The sequence below is a fragment of the Phoxinus phoxinus genome (assembly GCF_949152265.1).
Source record: "Phoxinus phoxinus genome assembly, chromosome: 9".
NCBI lineage: Eukaryota > Metazoa > Chordata > Actinopteri > Cypriniformes > Leuciscidae > Phoxinus > Phoxinus phoxinus.
In genome coordinates, this window is record NC_136884.1 from 2,178,868 (window position 1) to 2,206,227 (window position 27,360).

General features: G+C 37.2%; 1 protein-coding gene across 4 annotated transcripts in view; it reads right to left on the minus strand.

The window, feature by feature from the left end:
* The window catches only part of grm8a (glutamate receptor, metabotropic 8a), a 211,615-nt gene that overhangs the window by 57,350 nt on the left and 126,905 nt on the right, over positions 1 to 27,360 (minus strand). For 3 of the 4 annotated variants that reach the window (XR_013798735.1, XM_079622081.1, XM_079622080.1), the window contains 3 exons: positions 13,742 to 13,877; positions 6,964 to 7,118; positions 3,706 to 3,843 (listed from right to left, as the gene is read on the minus strand). Coding sequence is in view for 3 of the 4 variants with exons in the window: in XM_079622081.1 (XP_079478207.1) it covers positions 3,706 to 3,843; positions 6,964 to 7,118; positions 13,742 to 13,877 (429 nt within the window). In the remaining variant the exon portion in view is untranslated. Of the gene's footprint in view, positions 1 to 3,705; positions 3,844 to 6,963; positions 7,119 to 13,741; positions 13,878 to 18,737; positions 18,891 to 27,360 lie in introns of those variants that run through there. The other variant, XM_079622082.1, reaches the window with a different exon arrangement.

Sequence of the window (27,360 nt, forward strand, 5' to 3'; positions counted from 1 at the left end):
AGTTCGTTGAAATTAGTTTAGGTTTAGTATAGGATATTACTGTTTTAAATATGTAATGGCGGCTTCTGCTTTCCTGAGAACTTCCGGTAATTTGATTTGTTTGTTTGAAGAAAGCATGTGATGAAGCGTTTCCGCTTTCCTAGCGGTGCCGTAGTTGTGTTTGAGTGCGAGAAACAACTGATATATGACTGAGACGTCACAGAATACGAGTGCTGGCGGTGTGTGCGTGTGTGTGTGTGTGTGTGTGTGTGTGTGTGTGTGTGTGTGTGTGTGTGTGTGTGTGTGTGTGATGGTATAATTATGTTCATTATGTCAAGCACATTCTCTCAGAAGAGGCGGAAGTTTCCTAATATGAAAGCCGAGGGTTGCGTCTGTTCCCCTGCGCACTTTCCCAAGCGTACATCCACATCTTGTGTCACTCACAATGGCTTTATACGACTCAACCGCTGCTTTCATTCTCTTTACTGCAGATTTAATAGCAGCTCTGCTGAGTTAGTATTTGGTTTTGTCTCAGATAGCAGGTCGTACTGTGGATTTTTCTTGCTCGTTTGAAATAATAAAAGTTTGATCTGCTGCATGTAGAAAAACTGTAATGTAATCTGCAGTCGATCTGCACAAACATCAGCTCATTAAAGTGTGTATGTCAGGTTAAATTTTTTATTTTGATTAACACAAAATAGTGAGGGGAAATACACGTTTGACAAGTTGATATATTGTTTTGTATGTTTTTCGATTCCTAAAGGCAGAATATAAGATGAAAAAGTTCGTTATTTTCAGTCCTCCCTTAAAACTGCTCCTCATTCCAAACGAATCGTTTGACGTCATAACAGGGAGACGTCTCCCCAGCTCGCTGAGCTGTGTTGATAATTGCACGAGTGATAGAGCGAGATAATTAGTGATTAGGACATTTATTTAGTTATTTAAGTTAGGTCGTTAGTATACGCAGGCGTATTTTCACGATGGTGAATTACTGCGTTTGTGCTGGGTGCAAAAACACCGTTAAAACCGGTCACAGAGTCCACTGTGTTCCGTGCCTGGGTCAACTTTGTTCGGACCAAACGCGCCGACTTCAGTGCTGCCTCGGTATCCAAGACTTCGGTCATTTGCAGCGCCCATTTCACTGAGAAGGACTACGCGGTAGGAGATCTCATGAGTTATAAAATGGGATTTAAAACCCGAGTGAGACTGCGGGCTACGGTGTATGTAGTAGAAGCACGTCGATCGCGCCCCTCCCTCTCCCTCTCTCTCACACACACACACACACACACACACCAACCAACATATTCCAGCATTGCAATATTGACATCGATCGCAGCCTGTTCATTATAGCCACGGAGCTTCAGAGCTAAGGCGGAGCTACAGATTAGGTGTCCCTAAATAACCCGCGTATCTAACAGTAGTTCCGCATTAATTAATTTGCTCGCGAGTTTAAATTTTTTTTAAATATATACTGTGTATTCTCCGTGTATATTCATGCACTGAACCGTGACACCCGTACCGTTTCGGTTCAATACGAATACATACCGTTACGCCTATACTTACCAGACACCTGACCAACTCTCCACTGGTTCTTCTTCACACCAGATATATGTTTCTTCGATATTAATTATTTACATTTCTGTTTGGCTCCTCATCTGTCTCCCGCCTGGGAGACTCAAAATTGTATGGCTGTGGGCCATCGTATAGGTTTGAGGGGGATTTTGCATCTCCTCAGACTCAAAACTCTCCATACTTGAATAGAACTTTGTTGGCACGTCTCCCTTGTATGACGTCACAGCTCAGCTGCGTTTTAAAAATATGATCTTGACAGAAATGGCTATAAAGCTTATTGTAGGGCAGTTACAGTAATAATTTTAATGATAATTACATTTTCACTCAGACGTCTAAACCTTATTTAATATATCTAAAAAAAAAATTTAACCTGACATACACACTTTAACATATTAATGAATGCACATTTACATATCATCACCTGTGCAGCAGGATTCAGCCACTTTACAACATTAGTCTTTTACAATAAAGGTAATTTACATATAGAAGCCTTAAAGGTACAGGAGTAAAAAACACAGTTGGTCTTCAGTTCAATATATTTCAATGCTATGTTTGCTGATCAATGTTTATAAAAGCCTAAATTACACCTATTCATCGTATAAAGTGATTGTGTCTTTTCAGAAGACTCGGTTCATAGGAAATCATAGGTTTAATTAAAAATAGCTTAATTTATGTTATGAAGATGAAAATAAATCGTATGGGTTTGGAGCGACATGTGGGTGAATACATTTTCATTTTTGGCTTTTCGAGTAAATGAATCTAGATTTAATATTTGTACCGTAAAACAAGTAAAAAATACTGAGTAAGAATATATATTTTTTGTTGTTGATACACACACACACACACACACACGCACGCACGCACGCGCACACACACACACACACACACACACACACACACACACACACACACACACACACACACACACACACACACACAGGCTCTGCTAACGGTCACTGTTACTCTGACCCGGGTTTGTCTGAGCTCATATTGTGGGACGAGGTCGCTCAGGTACACCAGATCACACACACTGTGTTCCCCTCAGATTAGCACAGTGACTCACACACTGAACTTCCTCTCCATCTGACCGTGTGTGTGTGTGTGTGTGTGTGTGTGTCGACAGGCAGCTCCAGGCTGACAGCAGATTGGTTCCCAATTGTTGTAACAATACAACATCCCCCCTGGCAGTTACTGTAGAGATCAGCCTATATTGTTTTTTAAAAAACTAATACTGGTTATCTATATTTTTATTAAAGTCTTAGTCACCATGAAATTCAAATTGACAAACTTCACACTTACGAATTTTATCCAAAGCCACTTGCATTGCATTCAAGAAATACAGTTGCATATCAGTTGATGCACGTCGTTATATAAAAGTAAAACTTATGATGACGTACCAAGTCAAAAATTATCATAAATGACTTTTCCGTGAATCTCATTATTATTATTTTTTGGTAACACATTATTTTACAGTGTCCTTGTTACATATGTTACATGTACTTACCATAGTATTAACAGTAAATTATGCATAATCACATGCAACTAACCCTCAACCAAACCCTAACCATATAGTAAGTACATGTAGCTAATTAATATTACTCAGCACTTACATATATAATTACACTGTAACAATGACACCGTAAAATAAAGTGTAACCAATTTGTTTTCATTCATGTGCATCATAATCTTGAATCAGAATAATCATCTGTTGATGAGGGCGGGGCTTAACCATCCAATCAATTCCCCGCAGAATGGTGGGTCTGGAAATTTACAGTCGCATGTTTGAACAATGTCAGAGAAACTTGCACAACGAGTGGAACAAATGTGTGGTTAGTGCTCCCATAACCGTGCCTTCTGTTCAATCCTGTCATTCCTGGCACACTCGGACCTTCCGGACAGGAGAGAGGAGAGAGGAGAGAGCGGCGGGAGGAAGTCAGACACTGGAAACACATCGTCTGCATTGACTGCTCGAGCACGGCACCTGACAGCCCTAAAGAGACGTGTCACTTCCTGTCCACAGAAAGAACCTCGCTTCAAAAAACCTCTCGAAGCCATTTGGCTTTTGTTGCATCTTCCTCTTAAAAACCCCCAAACTCTTTCCGAGATGAATGGCTGACCTAAATAAATAATGTCTCGAACACGAACACGTCTTACCGGTGCACTTTTTCAGGCTCCCGGGCCGTTTCCCGTGCATCCCGAGCTTGCATCCGAAGTTCTCCTCCCAGAATTCGGCAAACCACACATTCCTTCTGTTGTTGGAGAGCGAGCGGCTGCGGAAGTAGCGGTCGAACGCTGAGGAGAGAGAGAGGAGGAGATCAGCATCTGAAGGAATGCATTACAGAGAAACTGAAAATAACACATTGGATTAAGTGTGAAGTTCTTGAAGTAGAAAGACTGAAATAGTATTTCTTGTGTATTGTTCTCGTAAAAATCATACAGCTCACATGGTTTTGGTAACACTTTACATTAAGGTTTAATTTATTAACATTAAGCATTAATTAGCATTTAACTAGTCTGTTGTGATTGGTCTACTCTGCTCTGATTGGTCAAATGCCCCAGTCTGTTGTGATTGGTCTACTCTGCTCTGATTGGTCAGATGGCTCAGTCTGTTGTGATTGGTCTACTCTGCTCTAATTGGTCAGATGGCTCAGTCTGTTGTGATTGGTCTACTCTGCTCTGATTGGTCAGATGGCTCAGTCTGTTGTGATTGGTCTACTCTGCTCTAATTGGTCAGATGGCTCAGTCTGTTGTGATTGGTCTACTCTGCTCTGATTGGTCAGATGGCTCAGTCTGTTGTGATTGGTCTACTCTGCTCTGATTGGTCAGATGGTCCAGTCTGTTGTGATGGGTCTACTCTGTTCTGATTGGTCAGATGGCCTAGTCTGTTGTGATTGGTCTACTCTGCTCTGATTGGTCAGATGACCCAGTCTGTTGTGATTGGTCGACAACTTACAGCAACTGCCTTTTTTTTTTTTTTGGCGCAGTAAAAAATCACTACAACAACATAAACAGTATATGCACTATACATTTTAAATGTATTATTATTATTAGTTGTAGTAGTATTAATGAATTAAAATGATGGACTGGGAAAGGAGACAAGCATCTGAAGGAATGACACACATTTGTGTCAGTAAAGTGGCAGAGCATGTGTAAATCCTCGGCGGTATTCCTGTCTGGATGTCTAATCCCTGTCCCCACAGACACAATTATACAATGTGTTCTGACAAAAGTGCTCTAATTGGTGGGTCTATTCCCAAGCCGTTGCCTGAGAGCCGAGAGCCGCTGCTTGAGGGACAGTGCTATGATTACTTGAGCGCAGACAACCACCAGAAGGCGGCTCGGATGCACTCGCCACGGTATGGATACGGTATTAAGTGTCGGACCGCGATGCTAATTGTTAGCAGTGCTTGTCTGACAACATTGGAGAGCAGAAATAAATGTCTCCACTAAGTCTGAGCATTGCGATCTAATGGGAGAATTCAGGCACACTGAGAACCTAATGCTGTTGAGATGACTGTAAAATATGACCGTTTACTTGAATCCTTTTTTGTAAAATAAAATAAAAATATATGCCATGACTTTTTCCATGTCTTTTTATATTGTTTCCAGTTGTTTGTAAATTCTAGATTTAAAGAAAAACTTTTTATAGAGATTACACTCACAAAACACGTATTTTTTTATGATTTACTGTGACTTTTTCACAATAAATTCCCTGATATGTTCAGGTTTTCCTTTGCTATATATTTATCTAGTCGTTTTGCTTATTCCGGTTACTAACAAATAATATGTTTAATTAATAATTAATTGTTATGGAGCCCATGGAAAGTTTCTTGTGGAACGCAAAACATTTGCGAGGGAATGCAAAAGCATTGATATATACAGTAGTCAACATTTGAAGTGGATCAAAACCTTTCATCAAAGTTACACATGAATTTTGAACATTACTCGAACAACTTTGATGAACTTTTTTGATCCACTTCAAATGAAGACTACTGTACTTTTTCCTCCCATCCCAAAATTTTTCCACCTCCATATCCCGTTATACAACAAATAAATGCTGTTCTTTTGAACTTTCTGTTCATCAAAGAATAATATGCATCATGGTTTCCACAAAAATATGAAGTAGCGTACAGTAACTGTTTTCAACATTGATAATAATAAGAAATGTTTCTTGAGCATAAAATCATCATATTATACTGATTTCTGAAGGATCATGTGACACTGAGGACTGGAGTAATGATGCTGAAAATTCAGCTTTGATCACAGGAATAAATTATATTTGAATAAGAATCAAAAACTGTAATAATATTTCACAATATCACCGTTTCACTGTAAAGTAAATGCAGCCTTGGCGAGCAAAATACACTTCTTTCAAAAACACCAAATATTTGAGCGATAGTGCATTGATATTAGTGCCAAATATGACCAAATATTAGTGCATTGATATAATTCGTGCTATAATTTGTGATATAATTCGTGCATGGTGACATAATTTATGCATTTACTGTATGTCACACCAAATATTAGTGCATTGATAGTATGTCACACCAAATATTAGTGCATTGATAGTAAATGTCACACCAAATATTAGTGCATTGATAGTACATGTCACACCAAATATTAGTGCATTGATAGTATGTCACACCAAATATTAGTGCATTGATAGTAAATGTCACACCAAATATTAGTGCATTGATAGTACATGTCACACCAAATATTAGTGCATTGATAGTAAATGTCACACCAAATATTAGTGCATTGATAGTAAATGTCACACCAAATATTAGTGCATTGATAGTAAATGTCACACCAAATATTAGTGCATTGATAGTAAATGTCACACCAAATATTAGTGCATTGATAGTAAATGTCACACCAAATATTAGTGCATTGATAGTAAATGTCACACAAAATATTAGTGCATTGATAGTAAATGTCACACCAAATATTAGTGCATTGATAGTAAATGTCACACAAAATATTAGTGCATTGATAGTACATGTCACACCAAATATTAGTGCATTGATAGTAAATGTCACACCAAATATTAGTGCATTGATAGTAAATGTCACACCAAATATTAGTGCATTGATAGTAAATGTCACACCAAATATTAGTGCATTGATAGTAAATGTCACACAAAATATTAGTGCATTGATAGTAAATGTCACACAAAATATTAGTGCATTGATAGTACATGTCACACCAAATATTAGTGCATTGATAGTAAATGTCACACCAAATATTAGTGCATTGATAGTAAATGTCACACCAAATATTAGTGCATTGATAGTAAATGTCACACAAAATATTAGTGCATTGATAGTAAATGTCACACAAAATATTAGTGCATTAATAGTAAATGTCACACAAAATATTAGTGCATTGATAGTAAATGTCACATGCACACACCGTCCACCGTGGCTCTTTTGGGCAGGATAGTTATGGCTCCTTCCGCCACTTTCTCCTGCTGGATCACCGGAGAGATCTTGGCTCCCCAGCTGTCAGACCCGACCCACAGAAAGTGACCCGACTGGTTGCTCCTCTTGGCAGCATCCAGCACTCGTCTGTAGACAGAAACAATGATACATCAGCCTCGAACAGCACATATCTCATCTAGTGAAGCGCTTGAGTTCAGATAAATGTGTGTCAGGACTGCAGGCATCATGATATTCAGATAAAGACACACTCTCGTTCCTCACTCATGTCAGAGACTCGGAGAGTCTAAAGCTGGGATTTCATGGTCAGCCTTAAGAAGATGTGTAACACTTTACAATACAGTTCAATAGCTAACATTAGTTAATGTATCACATGAACTAACCATGAGCAATACATTTGTTACTGTATTTGTTAATCTTTGTTAACGTTAGTTCATAAAAATACAGCTGTTCATTGTGTGTTCATGTTAGTTCACGGTGCATTAACTAATGTTAACAAGATTTTTATTAAAGGGGGGGGGGGGGGGGGGGGTATAATGCCTTTTACACAAGATGTAAAATAAGTCTCTGATGTCCCCAGAGTGTGTGTGTATGTGAAGTTTTAGCTCTAAATACCCCACAGATATTTTTATATAGCATGTTAAAATTGTCACTTTTTGAGGGTGAGCAAAAACACACCGTTTTTGTGTCTGTCCCTTTAAATGCAAATGAGCTGCTGCTCCCGGCACAGGGGGCGGAGCTTCAACAGTTTACACACACACACATGCACTGAAAATTTAAAAAACGTTTAGCCTTTTATGTTTAAACTGGAGTAAGACAATGATAGAGAGACTCAAGAAGAAGTGACAACATGTAGAAGCAAAAGGACATTTCTGAACGGTTAGTTGGTGAGTTTATGAAGCTTATGTGTAGTTATCTTCTAGTCATTGATTAGCATATTCTGTCACGATAATCTATAAATCACGTTATCGGGGGCGGGGTTTATGTAAATTCTACGGTTGGTGATGTCACTAACCCGGGAGAAATGTCGTGTAGTTCCTACCAGCCGTTTGTTGTAGTCCTTAAAAAACGATTTCTTTAAAAGCAAATATCTCCCTTTGCTTTGAACGTTGAGTGTTGTAACTTTGCAGATGTTGTGTATCCTCAAACAGCAACATTACACACTAACTACAGTTAGAAAAGTGAAATCATATTCAACCACCCCTTTAAATATTAAAAAATTAACATTAACAAAGATAAAAAAATGCTGTATACAGTTAATTATTAGTTAGTGCTAACTAATTAACTCACGTAAACTAATGAACATTATCGTAAAGTGTCTTGTAAAGATCTTGTCTCATGTACTGCATGTATATATATATTATTGAGAGGGATTTCTGTTCAGCTCTATTTGCTCATTCTGTCACTGTGAAAGATGAAGAGAGAAGTGACTGGAAAGAACAAATTAACCCAAGAATTATTAAATCAGATCTGGATTAACTGTGTAAAGAATCTCCAATATGTCACAGAAGTTGACATCCAAAAAGTGAAATTGAGAAAACCAATGCGGAACGGAAAAGATCTGATTCAGAATCAAAGTAAATGCTTATCAGTCATCAAATAAAAGGTTAGATATAATTCTACTCTCACTATTTGAAACCGAAGTCTCTCCGTATATTTTCACCAGGGGGAAATAGTTATGCCCTCGGTCACTCTCTTCGGCCTCATCCACACTACTGCGTTTTAGTTTAGAAACGGAGAATTAAAACGAATACATTTTAGCTGTGTATTAGAATTGATCTCCGTCCACATTAAAACTGCTGAAAATGCGGATCACGTGACCATTCACCAACACTGGTATGCGCGTGCCGGTGTAAACAGCCGCATGTAGGCAGTATAGCGTTGTAAAATGCATTATTTACTTGCACAACAGCTGCTAGCAAACACATCAACATCATTAACGCTTGTAATTCTTTATCCATGTTGCAGTCACTAACGTTACGTAGTCCAGGCTGCTTTTGTATGTTTTCTTCCCGGGGACGGGTCATGTGATGGGTGACTGACGAATCAGGGAAGGATACGCCATGACTGATGACACCCAATCATAGAGCCGAGCGTAAGCCTCTGCGTCAGCGTTTCTAAAGTCCTCCGTTTTGACCGTCTTCACTAATCGCCCTCCGGAGATTTAAAACGCAAAACGGGGTCGGCAGCGTTTCTAAACTTCTCCGTTTTAGGTCTTCGTTTTTGCCGTTGTAGTCTGGACGGGAGGTGCAAACGTAGCGAAAGGTCTCCGTTTCTAAACGAAAACACAGTAGTGTGGATGGGGCCTTAATAAGTCCAACATTACCCCCCCCCCCCCCCCCCCCCGCGCCCCCGTTTTGCCTGAGCTTGCTTTAAAAGTCTATGTAACTTGAGTATGAAGTCAGATTAGCATTCGCCTCAAGGCATACAAATAAAGATTGGACTCCTCAGCAGCTGTTATTATCCACAAACATATGTATAGACGGCAGGAAAGCCGACGTGTTTTAGTCGTCTCTGTGTGATGAAGCCAAATGTGTGTGTGCAGAGCAGCACCTCGGGGCCCGGCTCAGGAGCGCTGCGAGGACCTCCACAATCTGAAGACGCAGAGGAAAGTAGAGCATCCCTCCCTCCAGGCACAGAGAGCCTCACTCAACACCCTCGCCAGCGTTTTAATTGCTTTCCATCTGTACTTAGTGCAGTAAACTTAGACAATATACAGGTGGAGACTGAGATAAAGGAGGGAGCTGAGCAAAGGCTGCTGGGAGGGACGGTGTGTTAGTGAGTCAGTTTTAGCTGTTCCTCCCCTTTAAACCGCTCGTTGGCTGCGTCCCAAATCACACACTTCCCTGCTATATAGTAGATGAGAAACAGTGTGTGACAAAAGAGGTATGTCCGAATTCACAGTACTCATAAAAGTGCATATGATGGACACTTTATATCCCATGAGGCCACGGGAGAGGGTTTGTGAATGACAGTGAGGCGACGCAACTGACGCTGATAGATCACATGATAATGACAGCATGGTGAATACATTCATACTACACACATTAACATTCATACTACACACATTCATACTACACACATTCATATTCATATACACACATTCATACTGCACACATTCATATTCATACTACACACATTCATATTCATACTGCACACATTCATACTGCACACATTCATATTCATACTGCACACATTCATATTCATACTGCACACATTCTTATTCATATACACACATTCATACTACACACATTCATATTCATACTATACACATTAATATTCATACTACAAACATTCATATTCATACTGCACACATTTATACTACACACATTAATATTCATACTGCACACATTCATACTACACACATTCATATTCATACTGCCCACATTAATATTCATACTACACACATTCATACTACACACATTCATATTCATATACACACATTCATACTACACACATTCATATTCATACTGCACACATTCATACTACACACATTCATACTACACACATTCATATTCATATACACACATTCATACTGCACACATTCATATTCATACTGCACACATTCATATTCATACTGCACACATTCTTATTCATATACACACATTCATACTACACACATTCATATTCATACTATACACATTAATATTCATACTACAAACATTCATATTCATACTGCACACATTTATACTACACACATTAATATTCATACTGCACACATTCATACTACACACATTCATATTCATACTGCCCACATTAATATTCATACTACACACATTCATACTACACACATTCATATTCATATACACACATTCATACTACACACATTCATATTCATATACACACATTCATACTTCACACATTCATATTCTTATACACACATTCATACTACACACATTCATACTACACACATTCATATTCATATACACACATTCATACTTCACACATTCATATTCTTATACACACATTCATACTACACACATTCATATTCATACTGCCCACATTAATATTCATACTACACACATTCATACTACACACATTCATATTCATATACACACATTCATACTTCACACATTCATATTCCTATACACACATTCATACTACACACATTCATATTCCTATACACACATTCATACTACACACATTCATATTCATACTGCCCACATTAATATTCATACTACACACATTCATACTGCACACATTCATACTACACACATTCATATTCATATACACACATTCATACTACACTGCACACATTCATACTGCACACATTCATATGCATACTACACACATTCATACTACACACATTCATACTACACACACACATTCATACTACACACATTCATACTACACACATTCATACTGCACAGTTTCATATTCATACTACACACATTCATACTACACTGCACACATTCATACTACACACATTCATACTACACTGCACACATTCATACTACACACATTCATACTACACACATTCATACTACACTGCACACATTCATACTACACACATTCATACTACACACATTCATACTACATAGAGCGTACTATTTAGCGTTCGTGAAGAATTGCTTATTCAAAATACCAACTCAAGAAAGCATCCAATTTCAGACGCAGTCTATATACATATACACACACTCAACAGCCACATTATTAGGTACACCTGTTCAATTGCTAAACTCAAAAATCTAATCAGCCAATCACATGGCAGCAACTCAATCCATGTAGACATGCAGAGATGGTGAAGACGACGTGCTGAGGTTTAAACTGAGCATCAGAACGGGGAAGAAAAGAGTGACTGTATACTGTATGTGTCATGTGTTGTTGGTGATGGACGGCTGGTCTGAGCATTTCAGAAACTGCTGATCTACTGGGATTTTCACACACTATCATCTCTCGGGTCTGAAAAAGAGAAGATATCCCGTGAGCGGCAGTTCTGCGTGTGAAAATGCCTTGTTGACGCCAGAGGTCAGAGGAGAATGGCTGATGGCTGGTGAAGCTGATAGAAAGGTCACAGTAACTCAAACAAGCACTCGTCTCAAGCGTGGAGCAGAAGAGCTACAGAAACTCTTCCTGTCAGATGAGAACAGCAAACAAGCTACAATTCACACGGATTCAACTCAAAGCCGTCGCCTGTTCTGATGAGTCTTGATTTCTCCTGCAACGTTCAGATGGTCGGGTCAGAGTTTGCTGTGAGCAACACTAAAGCCTCAGCTGCCGGTGTAATGGGGTGTAGCACATTATCTGGCACACTTTGAGCCGCTTAGTACCAATTGAACCTCTAAATGCCACAGTCTACCTGAGTATTGTTACTGATGTCCATCCCCAGCCAGCAATAGCTGTCATTTCACCGTCTCTGTTAACTCTCGACCCGATACGTGACCCTGGATCACAAAACCAGTCACGGGTATATCTGTGGCAATAGCCAACTATACATTGTATGGGTCAAAATTATCAATTTTTCTTTTATGCCAAAAATCATGAGGATATTAAGTAAAGATCATGTTCCATGAAGATATTGTGTACATTTCCTACCGTAAATATATAAATCATGTATTTTTGTGAGTGAATGCAGCACAATCGTGAACATAAATGCACAACTTTATAGGAGATTTTCTCAATGTTTAGATTTTTTTGTTCCTCAGATTCCAGATTTTCAATAGTTGTCTCTCGACCAAATATTGTCCTATCCTAACAAACCACACATCAATGGAAAGCTTATTTATTCAGCTTTCAGATGATGTATAAATCTCAATTTCAAAAAATGTACCCATGTGACTGGCTTTGTGGTCCAGGGTCACATAGTCTGGCTATGAGTAACACACTTCTAGCCAAAATAACTTGCAAGGTGTTTGATAGTCCATCATGTAAGCGAAGTAAACAGTGATTACAAGGTGTCTGGTTTCATTTCTTTGACATGCTCATGTTCTTGATGACTCGTCTATTCTTGGGATATGGTTAGACATCTATAAAATGTTCACTGACAGCCCAAATTTTGCCTTGTTTTAGCCGAGACGTCAGGAGTGTGTTTGGACAGCTCTGCAATCACATGCAATGTGATGATGTGTTTGAAATGTCTGGTATATAATGCATGCTGATTCACTTGTTAAAGTCCCCCTGTGCATGGTGAAAATACAGTTTTTAATGTTGTTTATATGTCAGTGTGGTGTTTTTAATATGCTTTAAGACAAACCATGTGTAAATCCATAAGTCGACAGCATTGCTGAGTATTTTCTGCTTAAAACTGCAGTGAACCAAAGACAGTCTCAAAAACACGGTTTGAAATCGCTGGTGTTTCTGACGTCACAAAATCAGATCAACGTCTGATCGTCAACCAGTGGATCTCTGAGTGAGTGAGTGAGTGGAGGTGGGGCTCATTTGCATATTCATAGAACTATGCATACTAAATGAGGCAAGGGTGTCGAGTTACATTCAAGATATTTTAAAGCGTGACGATTTATTTTCTCAAGGAAATATGTAATTTTGGAGATCAAAGATGAGTTTTAAGTGATAAAATGATTGACTACAGGGGACTTTAAATTTTTTTTAAAGCAGTAAGCGGTATATATATATATATAATAAACAGCATTCAGTATGCAGGTATTATATTCGTGAACGCAGCCAGCTTCCTGTTTGCTTCCTCTTTCCTTTCTTTCTCAAGGCCCTGATGATGGGTTTCTCTCAGCTGCAGATCTGTGAGGGAACAGGGAACGGTTAGCCAGGGAAAGTCTTTAAGAACAGAAAGGAGACACCTGATATCGTCCTCGTTTGCGAACATGATGACGGCCCGAGCGTTCGGGGTCTCCAGGAGCCGGCGGATTATCTTGTCGAATTCCCCAGGCCTGGGTTCCCGAGGGATCTTCAGAGACTGAGCGATACACACGCCACCTAGACAGAGACACACACACACACACACACACACACACACACACACACACACACACACACACACACACACACACACACACACACACACACACACACACACACACACACACACACACACACACACACACACACACACACACACACACACACACACACACAGAAATTAGGCTTTGTTCATTCTGCACACAAAATATCATTCAGACTGTGCAACTTTCAGACAAAAACTAATAAAAACAAAACAACAACACTGAAATGTTTAATGCTTATAGATAATCCTATAGTTTTAAACATAATGATTCATATTTTAAGGATGTACACCACATTTAAAAAATGTAAGCACATTAAAAACACATATAGCCTATATATATATATATATACACACATAAAAAAAAGAAGAAATTAGCATACTTTAATTGAGCAAGGATGCATTAAATTGATCAAAAGTGACAGTAAACACATTTATAATGTTACAAAAGATTTCTATTTCCAACAAATGCTGTTCTTTTGAAAAATGTTTCACAGATTCCACAAAAAAATATGAAGCTGTTTTCAGCATTGATAATAATCGGAAATGTTTCTTGCATATTATACTGATTTCTGAAGGGTCATGTGACACTGAAGACTGGAGTAATGATGCTGAAAATTCAGCTGGAATAAATCCCAGGAATAAATTACATTTGACTATATATTCACATAGAAAACAGCCATTTTAAATGTTAAAAATATTTCACAATATTACTGCTTTTACTGTGTTTTTAAGCAAATAAATGCAGCCTCGGTGAGCAGAAGAGACTTCTTTCCAGCCTCAGACTTTTGAATTCTGGGATGATGGTAAACCAACAAATTCTGTACAAAAGAAAAATAAAACAACTTAAAGAAGCACCGCTATGTGGTTTGGAGCAGGATTTCATGCAGTCAAATTAAGAAAAAATACACCAAGCTTTCAAAATGACTCAAACATTTACAACCTGGACATAAAAGATGTTCTTTCCATCATTCAAACGGCGTCTCCAGGTGCTTGACATCATTTATTCAAACTTAACACGACAGACTTACAAAAATCAGGTCTTGACGGGCCATATTGAGGTGGACAGAGTCATATTTCATATTTAATGTAAGTTAAGCAGCCAACCCTTTGAGCGCTCGATTATAGCATTAACGTCCCACACGGGGTGAATGATGGACTTCCTCCTGGATGTAATCTCCTCCTGTTACAGTCCATTTAATGAGCGCCGGCGTTCCCGCTAAACCAACGCGGCTCCTTATGCGTTCTGTCACAATGACAAATACTAATTAGCTTTAATTAATGCCCCTCACAATGGTAATCACCAATCTGTTGCGCTCATGCCCTCCTCCGATCCGTGATGATTGTGAGTTTATGCAGGGCAATATTTGCTTGGGTTACACTGCAGTCGTTTAGCCCATTACTGCCATTTCCAAACACGCAAGAGCCGTTTCTGTGATTCTTTCTGTGTATTTGTTATATTTATGCTGTACATTAAAGCCTGATGGTGATGTTTCGAGCCTTCTAATGTTATCTTTTTGAAAATGTGGTTAGCTACATATGCTACCATCAAAAATAACTATTTTGAAGCTTTAAAAGTTTCGGGTCAGTTTTTTTTCTTCTTTTTTTCAAAATAAATTAATACTTTTATTCAGAAAAGATGCATTAAATTGATCAATAGTGACAGAAAAAACATTTATAATCTTACAAACGATGCTGTTGTTTTGAACGTTTGGTCACACTTTAGACGAGTGTCAAATTCTCACTATTAATTTATTAATACGGTAATAATTCAATATCTCAATAATTACTGCTTATTAATAGTTAGTAAGGCAGTTGTTAAGTTTAGGTATAGGATTAGGGATGTAATGCAGAATAATGTATTCATATATGCTTTATAAGTACTAATAAACAGTCAATATTGATATGCATGCTATTAAGAAACTAGTAAATAGTGAGAATTTGACCCTAAAATAAAGTGTTTCTGGCCTTTCTATTCATCAAAGAATTCAGAAGGAAATGTTTCCACAAAAATATGAAGCAGTGTCTTCAATAATGACAATAATCATAAATGTTTCTTGAGCAGAAAATCATCATATTAGGATGATTACTGATCATGTGACACTGAAGACTGGAGTAATGATGCAGGAATAAATTCAATTCAAACAAACGCAGCCTTGGTTAGCAAAAAAGACTTCCTAAAACAATCTTAATGACCCCAAACATGAAACACACACCTATTGAATGATAGTTATTTTTATATAGCTCAGTTAGCTCACTGCAACATGACAAAAACAGTCTTTCTTTTTTTGCTTGCTACAAGAAAAGCTGAACACAGCTAAGCTACTGTCACGCTAGCAAACCAACGTAGCGTCAACACGGGCCACAGAGCGACTCACTGATGTCTCTCCAAATCTCCTTCCCAATGCAGAATGAGGCTTTTATGTGCCATAAATGGGGAAACATCAAAAGGCCAATGAATTAGCATTCTGGAGCTTGGTGGCTTTTCAATACACCAAATACATTTTGTGCCTCTCCATTTATTGTGCGTTCAACGGCAGACACAGCCGCCTTTGTGCTGCGCGGGGACACAAACACTCAGTTAAACGGCGAGAAGAGGAGCGCTGCTTTGCTAAAGCTCAGACATTGATTGCATGCGCAGACATCAGGATTGCAGCATGTTGCGGCGGGTGAGCGGGAAGATCTGGGGTTTGACATGAACACTGAGATAAGCAGCTCCGCCTACCGCTGACTAACACACGTGTCAAACCAAGAAATTAGTCACTTCACAATTAATATGCATGAACGATTGCATTCAAATAAGGCTGGCTTATTTTTAGTCACGATAACCGTGAAAGCGTCACGCGCTCACTCGAAACCTTCACTGCAATAACTCTGAGTGTACAGCGACGTCTCTAATTGTTTAAAGCAGGAGTGTGGAGTCATTTAAGCAGCTCGACTGATGCAGTGTGATAATAAAATGATCCATCTTAAATCAGGGACACGACGAGCTCCGGCGTCTCTGCTAATCTTTAATGATTGGATTTTCACTGCTTTATGAATCATGAATTATCTAATTGTCTCCAACCTCGCGTGTCGCCGCTCAAACACACACATGGGCTGAATAATGCTGTAATTCATCTCCAGTGGCGGGAAACTCAACGTTTTCATAAGTAAATCGCTTTGGGTAATTAACTGTCCTGTTTTGGGGGCCATTCGGTTTTGTGATTGACCGGAGATTACAATTTGCTGACTAGGACACCATAACACATTCATTCTGTCCAATGGCCATCGTTTGCAATCGCATTTTTGCCAGCTTTGCCTATTTTGGGGGATAATCCATTTAATTGAACACTAAAATACCCAAAACCTTGGCACGAATAGTATAAAATGGAGCAAAGACGAGAACCTAAAGGTTACATTGAAGTTGATTTGGTGCCAGTCAGTCTGTCCAAATTATTATAATAAACATTTTATACCAAATCCAGATTTATGCCAGATTTTCAACCCCAAAAATGCACTATATATTAAATCACCATCAGATTATGCATACTTTTTTTGGATAATGCATTGAATAAAATAGTAAAATACTTAAAAATAGTGACACTAATAGTATACCATGGACCAAGAGACACTAAAACTGCCAATGAAGTGGATTTGTTGCCACCAGTCATCAATTTATCTTTTTCAGTAGCATTTTTATCAACCCCAAAACTGTTTTTATATTAAATCATAATGAGATAATGCCTATTTTTTGGATTATCCACACTAAAATACCCAAAACCGTGGCACTAATAGTATAAAACGGAGGACAAGACACTTACAATGACATTGAAGTGGATATGTTGCCAGTCAGTCTGTCCAAAATGGCTTTTTATATACATTTTATACCAAATTCGCTTTTTCAAGAGTTTTTGCCAGATTTTCAACCCCAAAAATGCACTATATATTAAATCACCATCAGGTTATGCATACTTTTTTTTTGGATAATGCATTGAAAAAAAAAACAGTAAAATACTTTAAAATAGTGACACTAATAGTATAACACAGACCAAGAGACACTAAAACTGTCAATGAAACCCTAACCTCTAACCCTAACCCTAACCCCAACCCTAACCCTAACCCTAACCCTAAAATACTTTAAAATAGTGACACTAATAGTATAACACAGACCAAGAGACACTAAAACTGTCAATGAAACCCTAACCCTAACCCTAACCTCTAACCCTAACCCTAACCCTAACCCTAAAATACTTTAAAATAGTGACACTAATAGTATAACACAGACCAAGAGACACTAAAACTACCAATGAAGTGGATTTGTTGCCACCAGTCATCAATTTATTTATTTTCAGTAGCATTTCTGCCAGATTATCAACCCCAAAACTGTTTTGTATATTAAATCACAATGAGATACTGCCTATTTGGACAAAACGACACTAAAACAGCCGAAGGAAGAGGCGCTAAATGAAGTGGATTCGCTGCCTGTCATTCTGGTGTGGATGTGTGTTGAGCTTTTAAAGCTAAATGCAAACATGAAATTCATAAACATTAGTTTGGGCTCGAGTCACGAGACGTGTCCTTAATGGATATTTGATTCATTCCACATTAGCGCCTGCGTGACAAAGCATGTTTCAGGACGATAATGGCACAGGACTCCTTATTATAGTGGCTTATTACACCATCCATTAAGCAACAAAACTGTGGCGTACTTCCTCGTGTTGTTGAGAAATGTGCCACTCTCTGAAATGAAGAAGCACTGAGGTCTTCCTGAAGGAGCAGATATCAGGCAAAGCTAATAACGCTCAATAGTACTCAAGTATCAGAACGGCTGTGTGTGTTATATCCATATTTACCGGCTAATATCTCGTGTGTGTTATAGTTTCCCCGCGGCGCTGACCTCCTCCGCTCTCTGCAAGAGGTGATTCGGTCGTCAGTTCCTCCGAACATCAAATGTGGGAGCGTTTCTCGCTCGTGAAAGCAGCACAGAAGCTTCGGGAACGTGTTTATTCAACATCTCCACCCACACACGCGACTCACAAAGGTGTTGGAACACAACCCGCATCCACCCACACGCACGCGCCTGACGCCATGCGTTTCACACACACATTCACTGCCATACGCTGCCGGTCCACACGACTGAGGAATGTGAAGAACACCACAGTCAGTTATGAGCATTTCTGTGCAGTAAAGCAGGACTAAAGGGATTGAGGACGAGACAGAGACTCAACCAGAGATAGGAAGGGATTGTATGGAAGCCCAGTTATGCATAGAAGTTGAAAATGAAACGGTAATTATGAGATATACTTCAAATGGAGAAAGTCAGAGAAATAAAATTCACATCGTGAGATACATCATTAAAAAAAAAGAAAGAAAAAAAGTAGGAATTGTGAGAAATAACGTCATAATTATGAGATATAAAGTCATAGTTATGAGAAATAAATGCAGAATGAGTTGTGAATAATGTGAAAAATATGTCAAGGTTTTGAGATATAAAGTCATAATGGAAAGTCATTATGAATTATGAGATATAAAGTCATAATTATGAAAAATTAAGTTGGAATTAAGAGATATAAAGTCATAATGGTAAAATATATTTGGAATCATGAGACAAAAATCACTTATGATAAATGTCTGAATTATGAGATATAAAGTCATAATTATGAGAAATAAATGCAGAATGAGTTGTGAGCAATTTGAAAAATCTGAAAAAATATGTCAAGATTTTGAGATATAAAGACATAAAAAAAAGTCATTATGAATTAAGAGATATAAAGTCATAATGGTATGACATAATGGTAAAATATATTTGGAATCATGAGACAAAAATCACTTATGATAAATGTCTGAATTATGATATATAAAGTCATAATTATGAGAAATAAATGCAGAATGAGTTGTGAGTAATATGAAAAATATGAAAAAATATGTTAAGACTTTGAGATATAAAGTCATAATCATGAAAAATTAAGTTGGAATTAAGAGATATAAAGTCATAATGGTACGACATAATGGTAAAATATATTTGAATCATGAGACAAAAATAACTTATGATAAATGTCTGAATTATGAGATATAAAGGCATGATTATGAGGGGGATAAAAGATGGAATTATGAGATATAAAGTCAGAATTATGGAATTAGTGTTACAATTATGAGACAAACTCATAATTATGGAAAATAAAGTTGAAGTTATGAGACAAATTCAATTATGAAAAAGGAAGTCGGAATTATGAGACAAAGACATAATGGAAACTCATTATGAAAAACATATATATAATTATGAGATTAAAAGTCACTTATGAAAAACTGTCTGAATTATGAGAAATAAAGGCATAATTATGAAAAAGGAAGTCGTAATTATGAGACAAAGTCATAATGGAAACTCATTATAAAAACATATTTATAATATTTATAAAACTACCTGAATTATGAGATATAAAGGCATAATTATGAAACATGAAGTTGGGATTAGGAGATATAAAGCCATAATGGAAAGTCATTATGAAAAATGTATTTGGAATTATGAGATTAAAAGTCACTTATAAAAAACTGTCTGAATTATGAGATATAAAGGTGGAATTATGAGAAATAAAGGTGGAATTATGAGATGTAAAGGCTTAATTATGAAAAAGGAAGTCGTAAATATGAGACAAAGTCATAATGGAAACTCATTATGAAAAACATATTTATAATTATGAGATAAAAAGTCACTTATCACTTAAAAACTGTCAGAATTATGAGATATAAAGGCATAATGGAAAGTCATTATGAAAAATGTATTTGGAATTATGAGACAAAATCAATTATGAAAAATAATGTCAGAATTATGAGATAAATAAGGTGAGATTTGCTATTGTGCAATGCAAGTTATGGAAAACCAGCTTGTAAACCAACAAAATGAAGCAAACTTTGACATCAAACACACTTGATCCGGAGCCGTGAAAGCGTCTTTGCATCAGCACGAGTTTCGACTGCCGTTCCCGTAGTGCTAAAAAACCTGTTAGTGCTTCTTTCCACACTCCAAGAAAAGACAAGTTTGTGTTTTGCAGCCCAGAGGCACATTGGAAATGGTGCTGCGGAGACTTTGAAGTGGGGCATCTGGTAGAAACGAGCCTTAGACACACAGAGAAGGACGTATAGCTCTTCACTCGTGCTCGGGGAACCACAACCAATTGGATTCTGAGGACTGGATTTTGGCGAATTGGGACAGACTCACACTTGGTCTTGTTTGTGAAGGGGAAAGCATTGAGGTAATGCTGAGATCATGCTTACTGTTTCTGTGACTGATACAGCCGCCAGCACTCGAAAAAATAACTTGTAGGATTTACGTGATAAAATCCCCGTAACAATTTGCACTAACACATTTTAAGTCAATTTTACTGCAACTGCTCTGTTATGTTATAACTTACATGTTATTATCAAGTGAAATCTATTGAACTTAACATTCATTTGACGTTTAAGTGACATTTAACATTTAATTGAAGTAATTAAGTAAATATTACTTAATTATATTTTAAATATATATATTTCACATATGGAATTAACTAACATCTCACTGTAAAAAAATATGTTCATGATTTGTTATCAAAACTTTTTTTTTTATCAAATCAACTTCGATAACTAATGTGTGAAGATAACATTCTATTTTGAGTTTCGGTTTATTAAAGCATTCTTCTTCATTGTATTAACTCAAATTTTTAATTACAATGAACTCAACTTTTCAAGGCAACAAGGTAACTTGCTTTTTTTTTAAAGTTAAACCAACTTTTTTTTTTTTTTACAGTGACCCAAGTATATTCAAGAAAACTAACTTTTTACTCAAACACTATAACACTGAATTAAACCACACTTTTAAAGTGTAGGTTTGACTTAGAAACATCTAAGTAAATAAAACAATAGATATTGTATAGATTACCGTACTGTATCTACACAATAAAAGCAACAACACTGTAAACAATGTGGCTGTGATTAGTTATAACAACTTAAAATTTGTTGAGATAACTTAAATATCCAACTTAACTAAACTAAACTAAAGTTAACTAACTTAATATTTTAAGTCAAGCATGAATACATACTTTTTAAAGTTGAAACAATGTTGGATTTTAAGTTGTGATAAATATTCGCAGCAATTGTATTTACAGTGAAGGTGAACACAGAGACACACACAATACACAATGACGTTAACATTCGATAGATCGTTTTTTTGAGTATGAATGTGTCATTTTGAGCAGAAAATGAATCCAGATGTCACAAAACAGCAAGTTACTAAACCTAACAACAGAAACAATGATAAAACCGTGTAAATACAGCTTGAAAACAGTGAAAAGTCAACCTTATTTATTATTCACGCCCCAGTGCATGATGGGAACACCAGTTTTAGAAAAGTTGAGTTGGTTTAACTTAATTTTATATTGCTTTAATTTCTACAAGCTTAAATTGAGTACGCTTTGTTTTTCTTCAGAATCCTTGCCTGAACTACCTTTATCATGTAGAAATGACATTTGTTTTAACATGTTTATCAGTGAGAGGCTTCGATATGGCACGGATCAGATGTCTTCAGGCTTTAAGCGAGTTACGCTTGAATCTGAGTGACCGACAGCAGATTCCCGGTCATCACGGCCTCAAGGTCAGATCTAAATCCCAGTAATAAATCCTTCTGTCCCATTCTCTTTGTTCCAGACACCGTCCTGTTCTCTCAAGTGTTGTGCTCACTTATCAATGAGTCAGAGGGATTTGTTTTGTCTGAGGAGTTCGACAGACTCTTTCTCACTCGCTGTACAAATGCAAGCCTGTGAAGATGTGCCGCTGCGACAGAAAAAGCTCATTTCCCCGTATGAATCCTAATCAAGCGTCTAGCTAGTAAAGCAGGCTTAGACTCGCCTGTGGAGAACAATAAGACACAAACAGACAGAAAGACAATTGTACGTTCTTAAGTTCTGTTAAAAATAATCTGAAGAACCTTTTTCCACTATAAAGAATGTGGAATGGAAAAGTTTTGTGGATGTTCATGTTTCTTCACGGTCCACTTCGCACTATTAATTAACTATGCACACTCTAAAAAATGCTGGGTTGTTTCAACCCAATTTTGGGTTCAAATATGGACAAACCCAGCCGTTGGGTTAAATTTTGTAATTACATTTTTAACCCAACGTTTGAGTTTGTCCATATTTTACCCAAAATTGGGTTGAAACAACCCAGCATTTTTTAGAGTGAATTCTGCGTCATCAAGCTCCTAAATACTGCTTATTATTATTTATTAAGGTAATTGTTAAATTTAGGTATTAAGGTAGGCCTATGTAGAATATGGTCATACAGAATAGAATCATGTATTAATATGTAAAAAAAAATTACATCCCCAAGTCAAAATTTTCTAGTGACTGGTAACATCTAAATTTTTCAATTAGTCTGACATATTATTTCTCATTGAGCCAATGTTAACAGACTATTGCAACAATTAATTCAATTTATTTTACAGAATTTCACTTGGGCCAATTTCAAAATTTAGATGTGACCAGTCACTAGAATATTTTGACTTGGAGAGGTTAAATTTGTTTTACAGTGTAAGTACTAATAAATAGTTAATATCCTCCACTGTAAAAAAAAAAAAAAAATGTTGGTTTAACTTAAAGCAAGTTACCTTGTTGCCTTAAAATTTTGAGTTTGTTGTAATAAAACATTTGACTTAATACAATGAAGAAGAATGGTTTAATAAACAGAAACTCTAAATAGTATGTTATCTTCACACATTAGTTATCGAAGTTGATTCAACAAAAGATAAAAAGTTGTGATAACAAATCATGAAAATATTTTTGTACAGTGTATAATGTTTTGCCTCATTAAGCTCCTAATTACTGCTTATTAATATTTAGTAAGGTAATTGTTAAGTTTAGGTATTAATGGATGTAGAATATGGTCATACAGAATAGAATCATGTATTAATATGTGCCTAATAAGTACTAATAAATAGTCAATATCCTAGAAATATGCAAGCTAATGAGCAACTAGCCAATAGTGAGAATTGGACCCTAAACTAAAGTTGTACCAGAACTTTAATTTTTAAGAGTGCAACATACAAATAATCAATATTTGTCAGTATAAATGATTTTATTTAAAGGGATAAATAAATAAATAAAAAGTACAATTTTGGTAATTTTTCCCCATGCAACTGCATTTAATGAGGTCTGGAGCTTCAAAAAAGCTTCATAAATAGCATAAAAGCGTCTCACACGAGTCACTCTGAACTATACGAAAGAGGAACAGTCGTGACTTTGACTCTTTAAAAGTTGTAGAGATGCCTTATTTGTAATTGAATCATTCCTTTAAACCAGATCTTTTCAGTAAACCATTTGATTCAGTTCACAAAAACAATATGAATCATTCTATTATGAATCAGATTCTCAAGTCCAACTCAATGAACGGCTCACTGGAGAGAAAGTTTATGGGTTAATTTACTTTCTCGTGGCTTCATATGACTTTAATTCTGCTTTTATGGTGCCTTTGCTTCCCTTTTTGAAGCTTGAAATGTTCAGCGCATATTATATGTAATCGCTTAGAAAGACAACGACCAGAGTTCTTCAACATGTCTCCTTTTGAACGACAAAAAGGGAAGAACAGAAATGATGAACCTTCAATTCAACTATTCTGTCAAGCACATGAAAAATCAGTTTCTAAAGAGTTACTAGTAAGAATGAACCCATTTAAAACAAGAGCTGCTGTTTACTGCGATTCCAGTCCAGCTGAAAATTATGAACATGAATCATAAACTGCAATAGAATCTAAAGACCAGACGACATGCAACAAAAGCACACTTATTTCACGGGAACGTTATGACTTTCTCTTAGAAGATATGAAAAATTCATCTCCATTATGACAGACATAACCCCTGCTGCTGCACAACTGAGTATAACTGAATATAGAGTGAGAATATTTCCTTTTCAGTGCATATAATAAGACCGCAGTGGTTGTGAATGTGCCGTGGCGGAAAGAAAAGAATATGTCTTTCGATTAGTATTGAAATGAAGTTCTTCCCCCTCCATCTACCGTCACGTCTGATGATTTTTGGGTGTAGATTTTTGCAGCTCTGTTAGTCTCACTATGCAATTCAAATATTGACATTTTTAAATGCACGCAATATGAGCTCTGATTAGACTGATTAATGAAGAGAATGGGGAAAGAGGGAAATTATGTTACATATCATTTAGCAGATGCATTTGCAAAGTGACTTATAATACACAAAACTGCAGAGCGATGGCTCGTGATTCATCATTACCAAACCCGGCTTTACTGTTAGCACAGCGCTGGGTAATAATGCCAAATCTCCAAATGAGTTTAACTAGGATGCATAGAGCTTGAAAAGAGTTTTTTGTTTTTTTTTGCTACAGGCAATTTTTAAAGGATGCATGAAAAAAAAAATCACGTTTCTCACATTTTTAAAGGGCACTCAGTAAATAAGTGACTCAACAGAATGAAACACTTTGTAACCATGTTTAACAAGCCAAGTAAGCAAAATATAAAAAGTTTGCTTACACAATTGTCACTTAATGAGCCACTGTAGTCACTTGTAGGACTATTTTAACAATGTTTTTATTAACTTTCTGGGCCGGCAAGTTTCAATTACAATAGAAGCCTATGGAGGAGTGAGACAGCGCTCAGATTTAATCAATAATATCTTAATTTGTGTTCCGAAGATGAAGGAAAGTCTTACGAGGGTTGAACAACATGAGGGAGAGTAATTACTGACAGAGTTTACATTTTTAGGTGAACTAACCCTTTACGGTAGCCTGGGTGCCAGCCCGAACCCGGCCACAACATATTTTGGTCGGAAGTTCGGTCTGGACTTGATCCGTTGAGGAGTAATTATCGGCTCCCAGAAGGCCGAGCCAATCAAATTGCCAGGGCGGGCTTTAATCGATGATGGACAGATGATCTGCGGTTACGTAATCACCACGTCATCAAAGAGCGCTTGGGTTGAATTGGTTTTCAACAAAGATGAAGATGACTACCGCTGGAGGATTGAGATGTTTAGATTCCGCTATCGCGTCTGTTATACAAGAAATCGACAGCGCATTCATTTTAAAAGACGAACAGAGAACCGCAATCAAGGCATTTGTCGATCGGAAAGATGTGTTTGCCGTCCTTCCTACAGGATTTATTTGCTTTATTGTCGAGATATAATCCTAAACGGAGAACTTGTTTATATATATACACCTTTTGTATTTCTCTCACAAATGCTATTTGTGCTTGTAAGTACTCCGCGAATTCTTAAATTATTTTTACAACAATGGCAAAGATCGTTTACACGCATTAATTTACTACTTCTTCCAGCATGCGTGCAGTTGAGCTGTTGACCACTGTGCGTCGCTCAACATGCGTTGCTCTGATTGGTTGTAGGTCTATCCAATTGAGTGCAGAGGGGTTTTTTTTTCCTGGTTCAATTAAGACACACCTCATAATCAAAGCCCTGTGGAGCCGTATCAGACTCACATTCTGCCTAGAATATCAGTATGACGAAGTCAGGCTACCTTTACGGTAAAATATCCACAAACTTTTCCTCCATTCACCTAAGCACCAAATCGTGCCAAAAATCAGGCTGATATTGTGTAGTCTGAACCTGGCATTAGTGCTCTGTCTGATGGACAACAAAGCAGATGAAAACACAAGCTTCGTCTGCAACACAAAGTCACAATTCATCTCACAACAGAATATCAAAGCAGGACTTGTGTGTGAACCTTTGGTTGAGATTTTGAGAGTCTGCTATATGACATAAAAATACAGCGACGCACTCTAGACGGCCCTTATGTGTCTTTGGATTCGTAGCCCAATTACTCTGAGGGATCTTACGAATGTGGACTGCGTCGAGTATAAAGAACGTCACATTTGAAGCACTGGAGACCATTAGGGTTTGATCGTTCAAAGGACAGAAGCAGAGACATAATAGAGACGTCACACACTATAACACACTGTAAAGAAGCTTTCAGGATGTAAATACTAGCCTCCTGCTTACTAAATCCTGCCTATTTAAAACAAAATAGTGTGTAAAACAGCATGCATTATGTAACGATAAATATTTCAAACATGTGCCCATAGCTCAACTTCATGGGTCATGGGTTAAATCATCAGGGAATGCATGCACTGATCAAATGCATTGATTGAAAGTATAATGTACAGATGTAGTAGCATGCTATTTAGGACGAAAAAATAAAAAATGCTAGCAGGGAAAGAGTTAAAATAGCTAGGGTATTGGTTAAATTATCCAAATGGCCCGTATAGCTTAATGACTTTAGTAGAAAAGGGTAAGTCATTTCAGAGGTGGAGCAAGTTATTATGTTTTGACAAAAATTACAATAACAAACCCAAATGGGTCAAATTTGGCGGTCTAATTAAGTAATGAAGGTTTTTAAGACAAATCTCAGTAGACAATTGCTCGCCATTACACTGGAAATAAAAGGTCAAGTCAAGCTTATTTAATTTCAAATA